Source organism: Neolamprologus multifasciatus, chromosome 8, assembly GCF_963576455.1.
Source record: "Neolamprologus multifasciatus chromosome 8, fNeoMul1.2, whole genome shotgun sequence".
Lineage (NCBI taxonomy): Eukaryota > Metazoa > Chordata > Actinopteri > Cichliformes > Cichlidae > Neolamprologus > Neolamprologus multifasciatus.
In genome coordinates this window covers 14,046,401-14,064,057 of record NC_140446.1, presented here as the reverse complement: position 1 = coordinate 14,064,057, position 17,657 = coordinate 14,046,401, and the positions used below count along the sequence as shown (strand labels likewise).

General features: G+C 38.9%; 2 protein-coding genes across 2 annotated transcripts in view; one reads left to right on the top strand and one right to left on the bottom strand.

Moving 5' to 3' along the window:
* The window catches only part of atrnl1b (attractin-like 1b), an 81,122-nt gene extending 79,688 nt beyond the window's left edge, over positions 1–1,434 (bottom strand). Inside the window, exon 1 of the mRNA XM_085169309.1 lies at positions 293–1,434. Within this exon, the coding sequence (XP_085025435.1) occupies positions 293–543 (251 nt within the window). The 5' untranslated portion in view covers positions 544–1,434. The remainder of the gene's footprint in view (positions 1–292) is intronic.
* Positions 1,435–1,572: 138 nt separating this feature from the next.
* LOC146512692 (cystine/glutamate transporter-like) lies at positions 1,573–17,525 on the top strand. The gene is made up of 11 exons (XM_085171007.1): positions 1,573–6,716; positions 10,105–10,340; positions 10,796–10,922; positions 11,001–11,116; positions 12,253–12,412; positions 14,316–14,469; positions 14,555–14,658; positions 14,736–14,832; positions 15,123–15,272; positions 15,386–15,563; positions 16,558–17,525. Exons 1-11 carry the CDS (start codon positions 6,658–6,660, stop codon positions 16,662–16,664), a joined length of 1,488 nt encoding a protein of 495 aa, XP_085027133.1. The 5' UTR covers positions 1,573–6,657; the 3' UTR covers positions 16,665–17,525.
* The last annotated feature ends 132 nt before the right edge of the window (positions 17,526–17,657 follow it).

The following is a 17,657-nucleotide window of genomic DNA, read 5'->3' as shown; positions in this document are numbered from 1 at the left end:
CAATGATAAATAATGAATGCCTGGGTTTTCTATTACTAAAGCTGGACCTCTTTAAAGTTAATAAAACTGAAGTGAGTTTGCTTGTGGCGTGCAATCACTTTCTCATCAATACACCCCCCCAGAAAAAAAAAAAAAAGTTGTGTTTGTCCAGTTAAACGATCCTCCCCGACACTGCTGTTTAAAGGATAAACAGCAAGTAGACTGGGTCAAAGTGGATCCTAACCTACTTTTTGTATAAACAGATCATTTTACAAGCAATCAGACACAGAAATTTAATTTTAAGGGGACTTACTTGAACCTCCCCTGGCAGTGCTGGCATTGGTCTCCTACCCATCCCCGGTCGCAGACGCAGGAGCCGTTGATACATTTTCCAGAGAGGCAGTTCTTTTCGCACGCTTTCGCCGGGGATGCATGAGTGACCAGTACAAAGTAAAACAAAACGTAGACCAACAAGTATCTGCTGATACCTCGCAAATCGCTGTGGATGGTCAGCTTGGGTCCAAAAATAAAGAGTTTAGGTTTACAGTTTCTCCCAGGATCCATTTCCCCCCCCCCTTCTCCACCGAAAACCGGGGCCTTGAGGTCTACTTTGGGAGAAAGCCTCGGATATTTAGGATGTTTTAATTATAACGAAAAAGTCCTGCATATTCGCTGAGTGATGTGCATACTTAAACGAAGGGCTTTAGCTAAGCCTGCTTACAAAGATTTGGGAGAAAATTGGCTAAGAAGTCGCAATGTTAGCTAAGTGTTTACAAAAGCTGCTTGGTTAACCGCATGCATAGATTTGGAGTGGGAGGAATTCCCTTCACCCACTTCTTGTTGGAAGAACCTAGCTAAAAAGCCGACCATCGATTAAAGCTATTCAAGTAGCCTAGTCGATTAATACTCTGACAAGTTAAATTTGTTAGCATATGTAGCTTATTGGCTGTCTAGCCTCTGCTCGGTAATCTAACGTTACTGCATTGATTCAATACCATTCTCTCCCAAATGCCATTTGAGCAGCCATTTTAATGCGTAAACAATCCCACGGACTGAAAAGGGGATGCACACTTTAACATACGGCAGTCCTTCCACAGGTCGTAACACTTTCCCGGATATTTTCCACAGACGAACAAAGAGGTTGTAGCGTGTGAAGCCCAGGACCCGGAGAGCAGGCTGCCGCAGTGAACATGGATGTGGTGACTGCGATGTGGAAACAGCAGTGCTATTCTTGCCGACCGGAGAGAGCGCTGGGTAAACACTTTGAACTGTTGTTGGTCCTGTTAGTCTATTCCCAAAACGACTGCAGCATCCTTAAACGTATATTTCCTTGGCCACACTGTCTGGTGTTGTGTCCTTGTACTCCAGTGGGGGGGAAACCACGCCGTTGCTCTGAAAACATGACAAGAACTACAGCTGCGATGGATTTGCTAGCGCAGCGACACTAGACAGTTCCTCAGGTTAAAGAAAAACCAAACACAGCCTGCGCATGCGCACGGGAATGGAGTTCATTTAAAGGTAGAGTGTCGGGAATCTTTATAACTAGGCTATGCGGCAATTAAATTCTATTAAGCTTTATAAGGTCAAGCACACTGTTGAGTCCCGCTGACATATTATTTATTCTTAAAGCATCTCACAGGCAGAAGCCAGTAACTTACGGAACAGCTGTCACGTGATTATAATCACTGTTCAAAAAGTTGTTACATCTCTCTCCACGTGTAATAAATGTAAATGCTACTAATAATAAAGCCCCCCCCCCCCCCCCCCAATATTTACGTGATTTCAGCTTGTTTAAATACACAAAACTGAAGCAAAACTTACATGTTTAGGCTATATTTAGTTATTTAGTAGATGTACCGCAAATAATTGAATTTTTTTTCCAAACGTGTTTTATTTTTGTTTGTTTGTTTGTTTATTACTAGAGGTAATATATGCAAAAAAATACATGTAAAGATAAAAGTAACAGTGGATGGTATGTTGCAGTCACATTTAACAGTCACATGTTGCAGTCCATGTGTAATGGACGGAATTTCTTACATCCCTAGGGGATTCAGAAATACTGGGAATAGTTGGTGTACAAAAGGTCATGCATCAGGTGTAATGAGGCCTCTTTGTCTCCCTTAATGATGGAGGCTGATTGAACAGAGTGCCCCAAGCTATATGTGTACAGTAATTGTACCACTGGTGAGTTGAATTTTAAGGTTTGGCACTCCCGGGTGCTTTTGCACTTGCTGCAGTAGGTGCTGGTGGGTTAAGGGAAAAGCTAAACACAAGTATTTTTTTTCAAGCTGGATGCTTTACTATAGCTGAGACAGAGAGACTAATCTCAAAGCAGTTCTTCAGGAATCATAAACCTACAGCTGCCTGGGCTGTGTGGACAAGAATTTCTGGTATTAACTGAGCACATATGTGTATAAACCTATGATATTTTTATAGTAGTTAAATTTGTGCTATGTCTGAGTCTTAATTCTTTTTTTCTCTCTTTCCAATTCTAGTCAAGTGCTGATTATTTTACACTTTTAACTGTTAAACTGTTGTTTGTTCTCTTGGTGATTTGTCCTAATGATTTTTAATCATGACCCTTCTATCTTCTTCAGAGTTTCCTAGTGGCAGCCAGTCTGCACACTTGGGGCAGTATGGTTTATGGTGGCTGTGCAGTAGTATTGGAGTGTGATCATTTAGTTTGTGTGAGTGGTAACTGTACTGCAACCTCCATCTGCCCTCTTTTTTGCAGCATAATCTTTAGCAGGGTCAGTGGATTTTTTTTAATTAATTGATTTGCATCCCCTAAATGTTTATAAAATGAATAAAAGCGCTAAAGTTTTGATAACGATGTCACATTACTTTATTAAATTGTATTCATACATTTTGCTATAATTTACTGGGCATTATTATCCTGGAGGTGATGGTGGAAAAACAATTCAGCAAAACTTGTGGTTTCCATATGATTTTGAACAATTTGGTTTTAATAATTTTTCACAGCTCTGCTATGCACGTATAACCTCTGCATTTTAAGTACGTATACTGCCGCATCAATTTGTCTGTAAAGAGTTTATTACTCTCTGACACTCATGGTTGGTAAAATAAATCAGTGATGAGGTCACTGTGTGCCCGCAGCTTTTTTTTAAAAGTCATTTATCCTTCAAATGTTTGAAGATGCTCTATTGTGACTCTGCCCTACGTTAGTTCCAGCCTGCCTCTGTGGAGAGGCACTTGTCTTTGTTTGGGAATGGGGTTCTCTATTGTGGTGACAGCTGCCAAGCTGAAGAAGCTGACACACAGCAAAGTATGCAGTTTCTGGATGCAGCTGTGAAGAGAGTGATATGATAGGTTTACTTTTATTTTTCTATACCATGCATATGGTGATTCATTGACAGATGGATCCTGGTATCTGCTATAGTAGATTTGAAATGGGTATAAAATAGGATGGGCATCTACACCTTAACTGTACTGGCATTGTAATCAATAAGTTAATGTTTTAAATCACAATTACACCGTTTTTGAGTTACAACCCTTCAATTAAATATATGTTCTTTGTTAGGTAGATAATTATTGGGAAAAAGCCACATTTTTGTAGTTTTGCCTTGGTACACCACCACAGTGCAATTTAACTAAATCAATGTTTGAGTTTTACAAAACGTTTACATTGACTGTTCAGGAATTGCAGCCAGTTTTATACAGTCTCTCATTCTCAGAGCCTCAAAATTAATCAGACAACTGCCCGACAAGCAGTTTCACAGCCGGGGGAGGCCCCTTCCCTTGTTATTTCATGACAACCGTGCAGACAGAAACAGATAATATGTGAAGTTCATTCAGAGTGTTGAATTTGCATTTTACAGCTTTCCACTGTAATTTAAATTTGAGGCCCAAAGAAATGTCAGTGGAACAATCTAGTAGATCCTTAAACAGAAAGAACTCACTAGGGAGCTCAGCAATAGCAGAAAGTCTCAAAGACTACAGAAGACCACTAAAGTGCATGAATTGTTAACATGGGTTAAAGAAATTACTTCACAACATCTAACCAAACCAAGGATGCTCAAAAAGACAGGTGTATCAATGACATAGTCTACAATGAAGAGGTAACTTCATGAATGGAAAGACAAATGGCTTTACAAGAAGGTGCAAACCGCTGGTTACACTCAGAACAAGAAAGTCAAATTAGACTTAGCCAGAAAACAGAGTCTGAGTCTGCACAGCCCCCAGAAAGAAAAAAACTGTTTGGATAGATCAAACCTAAGATTTGCTTGTACTAGGATGATAGGAAGAAAAGCTTTGAGGAAAGAAACAACATGATGGTGGCAATGTGATAGTATGGTCACGTGACTCATGGCCACTAATGTTTATTGATTGAGTGACTGCTGATAGAAGCAGCAGGATAAATTCTGACATGTAAACTGCTATACTCTGCTCAGATTGAACCGAATACAGCAAACCAGTGTGAATGGACAAAAAACTAAGACAGTATAGCCAATGGACCTTTTTTCAGTTGCTGGAGACAAAAAACAGAAAGTCTGAAAGCAGCAAGTCAAAGCAGCTGCAGTAAATACCACAGCATTTGGTGATGTCGGGCAGTCACTGACTGCAAAGGATATTGATCCAAGTATTAAAACAGTCCTATTATTAAGTCCTCTGAAAATGGAGTGGGGGTTGTGTGAACAGTTAATGCTAAAAATCTCTTTAATTAAAGCTGGAAAACTGCAATTGAATCACGTGATAACTGATTGATTTCAAATCCTTAACAGCAATTGTTTAACAGATTTATTTCTGTACTTCCACAGCTTCACCTGCAGGTGCCACTGTTGCACAGCCACACGTTAAACGAATATTGCAATGTGACGAAGCCCCTTTTAATTAATGCATAATCAACAGCAACACTAAAACAGATTTTGCAATTAGGTTTATCTATACAGGGTGATCTGCTGGTTTTCCTTTAAGACAAAAAAACTGTGCACAGTTGTGCTACATTACGAACAAGTGCAGCATGAAATTCCTCCAGAAACTGACCTTACATTCATTTATACTGCAGTTTACAGCTTTTTCATATTTTCAGACACATTGTTGGCTATATGTTGTCATAACTCAGTCCTCATTCAAGTACTTGGAAGTGAGTAGCTGAAATCCTGTTTTATAAACTATCAGCTTCATCCCAGTTTGTGTTAGAGTCAGGGTTAATCTAATATGTGTATTTTGGATACTTACAATCCAAACTGTTAGGGATTTTATTCAGAATATAATCCTTAAAAAAATTCTATCAAAACTTTTTCCAGGCTATCAAAAGTCTGGGAGACATCATTTTAGTTGCCTCAAAAAGTATTGCCTTAGAATATCCTCAGCCTTCACGTGAGCCACCCAGACTCTTTGAAATCTGAAGAACCACTGTTTATTTTTCAAAGAGGTTAAATCATGATCATACATGAACCAAAAACAATATTATTCAGTTTTGACTTAGATCTCCTCCACTTAAGCCATGGGGAGAGCCTGCTGGCGTTTAGTCAGGTGCACGCACCTCTGTGGTGCAGGGAAATAGGCACCATCTCCACAAGGTGTAGTATTTCTGAAGCCAGTGCCCTCTACATTCTTCTTCTAACTTTTCCCAAAAACAGGGAGGTAGAGCAGAGTCATTGGGTTTGACTTTTGCTGGAAATTCCCAGACCTAACAGTGAGTAGACGGCACATGGTTTAGACTGGGTTAGATGAAAATGCTCATATAAATGGGAGGTCTTTTTTCAAGGGGATTGAAGTGGTGCTTTATGTGTCTTTATATATGTGTGCAAACATGGCCCAAGATTCAATGAGAGTTTCAGTGCTAATTTGGAGCAATGTTGGTGACCTCTGTCCTCTGATTCACAGCCGAGGAATGCTCTTTGTGCTTCAATCAGCAGCAGAACCAAGGAGAGTAGCCTAGTCCACAGCAGCGCCCTTGACTCAAAAATGCAGTCACATAAACCTCAGGTGTTTAAAATCTCGCCACTGCTGTTACACAAATACATGCAAATACCTCTCTCTCACACACACACACAAAAGGCAAGCATGATGACCCCAAATCATCCGAATCTGAATGTTTAGGACCTTGAACCTCCCGCGCAGTCAGGGCCTTACAAAGGTCTACTGCACAATAGGAATTCCCCAGTTGGATTAACTAGACAGTCCTTGGACACACACAGAAAGAGTGAAGGAGAAAAATGCCAGACCACCCCTGTTTTCAGTTCATGCTGAGCCACCATGCCTGACTCACATTCACACTTTAAACACTCACTGAATGCAGTATGATAAAGGCATGGGTCAAACGATTCAGAACGGCGTTCCGGCACTTTTTGTTAAATCTTATAAGACGTTTAATACAAAATAATGTAAAGTCAATCTTGTTTTTCATGTAGTCCACCCTGGCCCTTCCACTGGATGCCATGGAAGCAGCTAAGTCACCACGTGTTGTCACCCGCACACATCCTCAGAGTGGTGTCGATGCAAAGAAGATGCAGGGACAAGATGTTTCTTGAAGTGGCGTCTAATTTCAAATGCAACATTTGAAATAGCTCAACGAATATCACCAAAGAAACAAACTGTTCTGTAACATTTGCAACACACTGCGTCTGCGAGCCACCGTTATCTGCAGTTGCTGTAGTCGCAGTTTCCTGGAAGAAAAAGAAAAGTGAGTGTGAGATAAGTTCACACATAGAGATGGAGGAAGACAAAAGAGAAAGAGGTCAGGAGAGGAAGATGGGAGAGTCTCTTCAAAGGTAAGGACCAGAAATTTAAAGCTTATATGTGAACATCAATGAATGCTATTAGATATGTCAGATTAACCATTAAAATTAAATTTAAATAATATAATGGATCAAAGTAGGCATCCAGATACCTTTAACTATGGCTGCTGACTTACAAGACTGGTTCCTAGAAGTAGTAATCATGAGTAATTTTAATTTAAGCTACTGATGTTCTTTCCAAATTCAAATGTTTTACTAGCATTATACTGGTTTCACTTATTCCCCAAATCCCACTTTAACCACTGGATGAAGCACAGAAAAGGCTGACATCATCTGCTAGCCATAGTTTCAAGCCTAGGATCTGAAAAAAGAAAAAACAGAACAATGTTTCTCTAAAAGAGATTAAAAGCATTTCCTTAATTAAAAATTGGATTTATTAATGGAAAGAAAAAGAAAGGGTGTTGATCCTACCTCGCAAACAATAATTTGATCAAAGAAAATTTACATATAGGTCACATGACCTTGTGGACACAGACGTCTTTGTTTGATGATGAAGACAATGAAAAGTGGTTGAAATATCTGTAAGAATCAAAAAAGTGGGCAAAGATGCAAATACATACTCTTTATTCATTATCATGTTCACTCGTCTTAATGTTTTGTTTTTTATGGCCTGTGTGAAATCCTGTGAAAAACCGAGTAGCCTATACCCGATGATTCAGTTCGACCATCTTTAGCAGCAATAATTTGAAGTAATCATTTTTTTCTCTGACTTTATCGGTCTCTTACATTATGGAGGAATTTCGGCCCACTCTTCCTTACATCACTGGGCTTCAGTTCTTTTGAGATTTGGAGGTGTTCATTAATCCGCAGCTGTCTTTGGAGTGTTGCAGCACTATTCTTTTTCAGCTATTCTGTTGTAGACTTCCTCATGTCCTTGAGATTGCTGTTCCACTAACCCAATTTCAATTAAGATGTAGCTGTTGGACTGATGGGCTCACTTTGACTCTAGAATACTTTGGTATTCTAGAGGAATTCATGGTCAACTCAATGACTGCAAGGTGCCCAAGTCCTCTGGTAAAATTGGATGTCTTGAGAACGGTCTCGAGACCACTTTTATGTGGTCTTGGTCTTGTCTTGGTCTCGGATGCCTCAGTCTTGTCTTGGTTTCGCTGTCTCAGATCGACATAGTGGTCGGGAGATTTGGAGTCAATAGTATCCATGACACACAACGTAACGTTCGATAATGTGTCATGCGCAAAAGCATCAGCTCTAAGAGCCGTGCTTAGAGAGTGCTTTGTAGTGAATCAGAAGAGTCGACTCCCATTGAGTGAGAGCCGTCTCATCACTTAATTTCCTTTCGCTGCTCAGCTCTCACACAGTGGCTCAGCTATGCTCCAATCCCTCCATATTGTGGCAAATCACATGCAAGGATATAGGATAATATCATTATGTAAAAAACAGAGAGGGTGAGAGATGCAACAGTCAAGTGGAGCGTGGGTCTGTCCTCTCAGTAAGTTGAGTGAGATTGTAGACAGCAGTGAAGAGGGCTGTGTGAGTGCATCGCAAAAACACATAAATATGCCTGACACCCGTGGCTGCAGTTTAAAGACTTTTTTTGTCTCGGTCTTGGTCTCGTCTCGACTTTGTCTTGGTCTTGACTCAGTCCGTCTTGGTCTTGGTCTTGTCTTGGTCTCGATACCCTCTGGTCTTGGTATTGTCTTGGTCTTGGTTTAGGCAGTCTTGACTACAAGTCTTTACTCTGGCTTCAAAGCGAGTCCATTACCACTCCACCGCTTTGAAAGGTTTTATGAGATGTCTGTGCTGATATGCTGTATTTGGTTTTCACTCAAATTGGCGCTATACATTATGACTAAACAGCTCCACTTGAATTCTGTCTGTCCAAATGAAAGAAGTCTTGTTGTTTGTTCAGGGAAACAACTTTTCTAACCATGCTGCCATGTTCTTTATAGCACAAAGAGGTTTTTTCCTGGCACACTGCACAGCCTGATCTTGAGTTGAATTTACTTAGACGTCCACTATTGGGATGCTTGCAGCATCTTGTTAACACACACCTGAGTGCTTTAGACCTGCAAACTGCCAAAACTTCTACTTTCCACAAGGTGGTCACACTTACTGGTGATCAGTTAAACAAGGGGATTTGTAGCACCTGCTTGTTCATTCCTATGGGAACAGTGAATGTGGACTTTCTTTTTCACACGCCTGTAGAAAGTCTAGTTATTACCATTTCTATCTACTAACACATAGTGGAATGGAAGCCTCTCATCTGTCCTAGTTAAGCTGTTAAAACACTTTAGCTATTTTTCTTAATTAATTAATGAATTATTTTTCTGTGCACTCAAACTTTTTCATTTAGAAAAGGAAATATGGACATATAGATATCAAGATATAGGCCTCTAGAAGCTTAATCATACCCTGCCTTGACATTACCAGTGTTAAAACACCATCAGATAAATTGCTTGTTTTCCGTCTAGACTTAAAAAATTGATGATCATATGTAGTGGTTGCTCCTGGTTTTAAAATTGCAAGACTGTCATCTGTGCTGATTCATGTCAGTAAAATCTACAACTAATCTCTCTGTTATTTTGTATCTTGTTTTGTCCTTGAATCACAATAGCTTGTTCTTTTATAAATACACTGTGTCATTTATCGTGGTTGGGACAAGGTGTCTGACATGTAGGCTTTAACATTTACAATATGTTGACTACACTTTAATCATAAAGGTAATAAATTCTTAATGTAGCCCTTAATATGCTCAGACAGATAGTTTCACAATGCATTAGAGTGCTTTAGCACCCTTTCAAGTGGATAGTTTATAATGTTAATATTTAAAAATGCAGTCTGCAGAGATGATATAAACCACATTGCTTAGGTTTACACTAATACAGCTTCACATTGTAAACATTTTACTCCCATACTGGTCAAACAATCTTCGAAAAGGTTTATTTAACTTGACAAAGAAACGTGAGACAATCTGTAGCTGAATACTTTTCATAAATTTGTAAATATCAGTGACGTGTTGTGACTTTTACAGGAAGGGAAGCAGTGATAAAGGAACATTCTGTAGTAGGTATAGACAAATGAGAACACATAAACTGTGTGAAACCAGAGGAAAATGACAGCTTGTGTGAACCTTGTTAAAAGTAGCTATGTGCAGTCTATGTAGCTGTTTCTGCAACATCCCAACTCTTTTCTCTTTGAGTCTAAAAGGACTCTGACAAGCTCCACACAAAAGCGTCAAGGCTTAAAGCTGTTATATTTAATGGCTGAAGTTTAGAAGAGTACTGGCTTTGTTCCCTAGTCAGGCTGGACAATGGAGTAAGAGCGAGTGAACACAGAAAAACGTGTAGGTCGAGGCTTCTTTCTGTTATAGCTTCAAGCTCATTTACTTTGTGACCTGCAGCCACGGACAAATGGGACACACACAGGTGAATAAAGAGGACGATAACAAGAAGAAGACGGATGAGGAGCTGGTGCACCTTCGGAGGGAGATCGGGCTGCTGCCTGCTGTATCTTTCATCATGGGAACAGTGGTGGGCAGTGGGATCTTCATTGCACCGAAGGGGGTCCTAATGAACAGTGGCAGCGTGGGGCTGTCACTTCTAGTGTGGGGACTGTGTGGGGTCCTCTCCTTGTTTGGTAAGATCTGAATAAAGTGTATTCTGTTTCTGCATTCATGGTCAAAAACTCTTGTCTTTTAAAAGCTGTATTTATGTCTCAAGCTTAAAGTTCCATAAACTGTAAATTAAAGATGTCAATTCATTGTTTTGTGAACTACACATTTTGAAGCATCGTGTTGCAAGCTCGGTTATCAAAGTTTATCAGAGTTCATCAATAATTACAGATGTAAAAATAAATCTCTTAACCTGGTCATATTAAGTAAGAGTCTATATTTATTTCAATTTAAATATTTAATAACATATATAAATATTAAATGTAATAGGTATCTTCAATGTATACATTTGTCTAAAAACCACAAAATCTGATTTGAGCCCAAGATGATGATCAAATTCTTTAAAGGTTTTGTCAGAAAGGCCTTTGATTGTCAAATCACAATCAAAAAAATTTCATGTGCTTATTGTCTGTTCTTCCAGAGGCACTGTGCTATGCTGAACTAGGCACCACTTTTACAAAATCAGGGGGTCACTTCACATATCTATTGGAGACATTAGGACCCCTTCCTTCTTTCCTCCGACTCTGGGTTGAGTTCTTTTTTATCAGGTAAGTCATTTTTCGTGAGGTCCTAGAGTTATAAAATAGAATCAGCGCTTAATTGCTGAAAATATTTTTAATATCCAGACCAGCTGCGACTTTCCTCGTGTCCTTGGCCTTCGGTCGTTATGTGGTGGAGCCAGTCTTTGCACGATGTGCTGCTCCGACAATGCTAATCAAACTTGTGAGCATCCTTGGAGTGAGTGAATAGTTTTCAGTCTTGAGTTTACCTTGATTTCTTTATGTTTTGCTTCCAAATAAACTGTCTTGTAATAATTTTTCTCTAATTTCTTTAGCTGACTCTATGAAGAACAGAAAAGATAACAGGGCAAGAAATTGTATTTTTGCTCTCACAAAGTGATTCCTAAAGTGTTATTAGCCAAAAGCTTCTCAGGTGTGCAGTGTTTCCTTTAAAATGTTGAGGAAATGGGGAAAAAAGTGGTTAAAAGAATCTGTAGCAGATGAACAAAATCCAACGAACATGACCTTAAGTTATAGGAAAAATCCAGCAGAGACTGAGGTATGCATCTAGGCCTTCAGGGAATCCATCTAAAATTCACAGAAGCCGTATTAGAAATGGTCTAAGTGGAAGAGTGTCTGTTACAAAGCCACTGAGGTATGCTTCAATACAACTAACTGAAAGTCTGGTTTCATGGAATATTGTTTTGTTCAAATCATTGAGGTACAACAGTGAGTGTCTGAACCAGCTGTAAAACACAGTGGAGGCTCTGTCATGGTTTGGGGCTTGATTTCATGCTGTGATTTTGGGGATCTTGTCAAAATTGTTGGAATTCTGAACACACAAAAGAAACGTCTGACTTTTATAAACCTTTCAATATCAGCTGGAAAGTATCTGACTGGGAATATTTTCATTTTTCAGCTTGAAATGTTCCAAATACACTGCCGAAGCAGTAAAAGTATATGTGAATAGAAAAATACACAATAGAAAACTCAGAGCTCAGATCTGAACTTGACAAAAATCAGCTTGACAGGGGAAAGAAAAGGAGGCAGCCGACATGTAAAGAAGATCTTTGAATGTCCTTCAAGAAGCCTGGGGAACTAGGGAGTTCAAGAATAAAGGTCGGAGTACCAAATCTTTAAGCTCATTTAAATTGTAAAAACAGGTTTCTGCAATTTTGTACAAACTTGTTTTGCCAAACACTTCCAAACAGAACACATATTTCCATGCGTGCAGACATTTTATTCATTCATCTATTTCCCATTTTCCTAGCAAAATATAAAGAGATGAAGAATGACTCAACAACTTTGCACAGTCCTGTATTTTTTTTTTTTTTTTACATGTTTGTATTATACAAACCACAATAGTTTATATTGCCAGTTGTTTATCTTTGTGTCTCTGTAGCATTTCTTGTGGCAGTCAACTGCTGGAGTGTGTGCATGGCATCTCACATCCAGGTCTCTTTGACTGTCATTAAGATGTTTGCTTTAGTCCTCATCATCATCCCTGGCGTCATTGGATGGGTCAAAGGTGGGAACACGTAATTGTTATTTCTGAAGACACAGACTTCCTAACTGTAAAGATCCACCCAAAAAAGAAAATAAAAAATTCATTGTCATATTAGGAAAGTTAATATACAACACAACAAGGCAACTTCTAAAAAAAAAAAGTAGGGAAGCTGTATAAAATATAAATAACAACAGAATGCAATAATTTGCAAATCAAATTAGACTGTGGTGAAATTTTTCAAAAATGCCGGGCAACAAAAAGCTGAAAAAAGTAAGAAATAGTAAAAAGAACCAGCTTCAGGAACTAATTAGGTTAACTAAGGTTAACTAGCAACAAATAAGTAATATGACTGGATATAAGAAGAGCATTTTAGAGAGCCAGAGTTTCTCAGAAGTAGAAATGTGCAGAGGTTCACTACTCTGCAAAAAACAACAACAAAGAAATCAGAATAATGTAACATTCTTGCACAGTGGTAAAACATGGCCTTGGCCCAAATTTTTGTTCAATTGAAAATAAGACATTGCTTTTCAGAGACTGAGATTTTCTCAGTTTGATCATTCAATATATTTTCCATGTTCAGTTGTGCACAAAATATGGGTTAAAATATAAGATTTGTAAATTCTTACATCGTTTTTTGTACATTTTTACACAGCAACCCAAATTTTGCAGAATTGATTTTGTACTACTACTACTACCACTAATAATAATAATAATAATAATAATAATAATAATAATAATAATAATGCATTCAGTTGGTTGTCACTATCTCTTTGTGTATCATCCTTTTTGCAGGAAAGACTGAAAACTTCCAGAATGGTTTTGTACAGTGGCCCTGAGAGGCCAAACGGACTGCAACTTCAGAAAACACTTGCAAAAAGAAAAATGCTGCAAAAAGGAAAAACACTTGCAAAAAGAAAAATGCTGCAAAAAGAAAAACACTTGCAAAAAGAAAAACGCTGCAAAAAGAAAAACGCTGCAAAAAGAAAAACACTTGCAAAAAGAAAAACGCTTGCAAAAAGAAAAACGCTTGCAAAAAGAAAAATGCTGCAAAAAGAAAAATGCTGCAAAAAGAAAAACGCTGCAAAAAGAAAAATGCTGCAAAAAGAAAAACACTTGCAAAAAGAAAAAACGCTTGCAAAAAGAAAAACGCTTGCAAAAAGAAAAATGCTGCAAAAAGAAAAACGCTGCAAAAAGAAAAATGCTGCAAAAAGAAAAACGCTGCTAAAGCACACAAAGCACAACGGAAATAGGAAAAAAGACAACGGAAATGTTTCTGGGGAGACAATAACCGGACGGACCAGTTGCACGAACCAAAACATGTATGTATGGCTGTATCCCAATTCAGGGACTGTTTCCCAATTCGGGGTCTGCAGCCTTAAAGTATGCAGCCTTAACGGTCCTCAAGGGCCGTGTACTCAAAGACCGCTGAGGCCTGAAGTGCGAGGCTTGTAGGCTTGTGAGATGGACGGTCTAGCCTCCGTAGTGCTGCCCAGGTTGCCTAGCAACCATGATACTAACAGCTGGAAACGTTTCATACAGCTTTGTGTGACAGAAATGAAGGAGAACATATTTTGTACATTTGTTTCTACATGAGCTTTGTGTGATTTGATAAGTATCTGAGGCTGAGACCACAGGACTGTAAAACATGATTGTTGGGCTTCATTTGGGCTTCATGGGCTGTACTGAACAGCTGCTACAAATACAAACGATTTTAACATGTTTTGGGGTTGTTGTTTTTTTACCACAAAACTATTTGGCTTAGATTTGTCCATTAAATCATACTGTTACAAACATCAGATGCCTGTGTGGTTCCTTATTTTTCTTAAGGTTTTATTTGAACTTTGTCACAGAAGAGGTCAAAAATCCAAGCAGGTAGATTGCATGTGACATCTCTTCATTTTTTTTTTCTCAGACCAAGTTGGCTGCAGCTCTTAAATCACTCTGTCTGTATCCTGTCTTAACAGAAACATCCCACTGGCAATAATCTCGTCTATGGTGACCGTGACAGTCTTATATGTGCTTGTTAATGTGGCCTACTACACTATGTTGGCTCCCACTGAGCTGCTGCTGTCTGATGCTGTGGCAGTGGTACATCACATTCTGTACTGTATTAAAAAAGAAAATCAGAGCGATGTGTGTACAGAGTTTGTGTGATAAGCTCTCTGTCCCGCAGACATTCGCCACCTGTGCTCTTCAGGGATTGGATTCTGTAATTCCAGTACTTGTGGCCTTATCTTGCCTCGGAACACTTAATGGTGGCATCTTTATGTCACCAAGGTATTCTGACCTCGTAAAACATGATTACTGCCATCTTTTCTGTGGCTTTGAATTCATGTGAGAGCTCTGTCTTGCAGGATGCTTCTCGTTGGAGCCAGAGAGGGCTACTGGCCACAGATGTTTTCCACAATCCATATCCGCAGACACACACCTTTATCTGCTTTGCTGTTAATGGTAAAGAGCTGTCCACACATTATAAACCAGTCATCTGTGTAAATAAATAGTAAAACGCTTTGAAAATAAAGTACAGAAGACATTCTTGGTTGAAATTAAACATTCTACTTTGAGAGTTTTTGACCAACGCCTTGAGTCCTAATATTTTCCGTGAATGTCTTATTAAATATATTTAAATTGTATATTTAATTCACCTTAAAAAGATATGAGATGATTCTTGATTCTGTGTATTTAATCACTGTGTGTGTAACAGTGACATAAGAGTTACTCTGTTTTCTGTGTGTCTCCAGTACCCACTGATGGTGATCATGTTAATCAGTGGAGATATTTCCCAGCTCATCAGCCTTACCTCCTTTTCTCATTGGTTCTTCATTGCCTTGGCAACCTTGGGGATGCTCATCCATCGATATCGTTTCCCCTTCCACCCTAGACCTTTTAAGGTTAGCATATTGTACTGAATTGCAAAGCCTTTTTCTCTTACTACATGTTAAACGGAACAATTTATTGGTTTGTTTGTTTATGTATTTGCTACATTGTGGTTATTAACATTAAGGTGCCGTTGGTCGTCACAGTCACCTTCACAGCGGTGTCTTTCTTCATTGTGGGTCTCTCTCTTTACTCAGACCCTTGGAACACAGGATGTAGTTGTGTCATTACATTGTCTGGGGTTCCAGTTTACTACATGACCGTCTACCACTTTTACTTGCCCCCCACATGGAGGCATATCTTCAGTAAGTCTCATACCTGCAAAGCATTTGAAGTCCTAGTCCATCTGTCCTGCATACTGTTACACATTCAAAGCATCGTGTCTGAGTCTCTCACAGAAACACGTGGTTGTTGTGAAAACACTGCGTCACTGCAGTTTTGCCTTAAAATGTATTATCCAGATTCTTTTGATGGGGAAGTCTAGCACCTGTTTGCATGTAAAATCTAGGTGGTTTTCCATCAGCTGGAAGTGAAATCATGCAATATGCATACTCATTTTGTTACAAAACATCCCTGTGAATGAGGAAGTTAACGACTGAAATCAACTCCTTGCAGAACATGGACACTTTTATTTATAGTAGTGCTGAAACTTCTATACTCCTATTGCTATCTTACAAATACCCATAAGTCCAATATAAGAGGTGTAAGCAATAATAATAGAACGATAGTTTCATTATTTATTTATTTATTTTATTTTGAAAATACAGTGACCACAATGTGGATAACACGGGAACCACAAAGTTTTCCAGTTTTCCACATAATGCACTTTTTATTAAAGATTTGATTTATTAAGGGAAAACTGTTATTCAACAAAATGGGCCAAAATTCCTCCACAAAACACTCATTGTCAGTTCTTGTTTGCAGTTCTTGCTTCTAAGGGTGGTACAACAACTACTTTTTCACACCGGGAAGGTTTGGATAACATTTTTGCCTTAATAAACAAAATCATTTAAAGACTGCATTTTGGATTGATTGGTGTTATCTTTGTCTAAGATTATACATTTTTTGAAGAAACATGGGAAACATGTAAGTGTGACCAAAAAAATAAATAGAAGAAATCAGGAAGTGATACAAATACATCTTCACAGCACTGTATGTGAAACACGAACCTTGGGCTATTATTAATCATCAGACTCTGAGCTGGGTCAGACCATTCTTTAGGAAGACAGAAAGACAAACATCTTAAGAAAGAGAGGGCTTCTTGACCTGTGCATAATACTGTTTCTCCGATATTCCCAGATTATTGCAGCAAGCAGCTGCAGATCCTTCTTGAAGTGGCTCAACAGGAAGTCAAGACATGCAGATATCCTGCTTTCTACTTATATACTTCCTGGATAGCATCTTGACAGGTTCTAAAATTTTTGGAATAGCAAAGGGAGAAATTAAACAAAAAGCAAATCCTCAAGGTGACTGCTGATGGGATCTTGAAGCTGCCAAGATCTGTAGGAGCCAAAAACATTGTTTTATCCGAAGGCTGTGTTTTATTCCTGTCATAGTTTCTTTAGATCTTTTTTTTTAAAGAACTATTGGTTATTTCATGTTTTTCTTTTGCTGTCACTGAATATTTTAGAATGTTTTTCTTTTTAACCCCCCTTTTTGTTTATTTTTTTAAATAAATCTTGCTTTTTTTCTCTTCTATATTCACCTACATATTCATATTCTATGTCTGCATTGAATAAACACAATATGTTCACGTCTTCAAATGCGTCGTGCGTTTTAATCATCTTCTGGAGCATGATCTGCTACTCCGCTTCACATTCCTCCCATACTTCCACCCGGTCACGGTTCTCCCACGGGGATTCTCGATTGTTTAGGCAGAGAACTTCACTTTTCTGCTGCAGGAGAGAACGAGAGAGCTGGAAGGCGACAGGAACTCACTTTCATGTGAGTGCTTATTAGCAGTCAAGGATGCCAATCCAAGATTTGGTAAACAGCAGTTTCTCCCTTTCTGGATTTGGAGGATTTCTGGTGTTTGCCTGAGGATTGGTTATGTTACAACAAAAACATAATCAATTGACATGAGACAGGGTTCCTCTCTTTAGCATTAGCCTTTTATTCGACCCAAGATAGGCAACTGAAGCACAGCAGAGAAACAGATAAAATGAGCTTCTGGATACGCAGACTTCCCTTTAGTTTCCACTTTAGCGCACGCATTTAAATGCCCTTAAAGACAGCTCGTTTCCCCAGTTTGTCACTGAAAGTCTACGGGCGTGGATGTTTGAGTGACACCTAGATGATGGTCTTGAAGCAGCGACGTAGTCTCTGTCTGGATGCTGCAAACTTGGAGGTGGAGGAGGTGTGGCAAAAAAGAGAGATGAGGAACAAGAGGAGAGCGCTGT

Coding starts and splice junctions, on each gene's coding strand:
- LOC146512692 (XM_085171007.1), top strand. CDS start 6,658: ATGGAGGAAGACAAAAGAGAAAGAGGTCAGGAGAGGAAGATGGGAGAG. Junction 6,717..10,104: donor ATGGGAGAGTCTCTTCAAAG/GTAAGGACCAGA, acceptor TGTGACCTGCAG/CCACGGACAAATGGGACACA. Junction 14,659..14,735: donor GGCATCTTTATGTCACCAAG/GTATTCTGACCT, acceptor TCTGTCTTGCAG/GATGCTTCTCGTTGGAGCCA.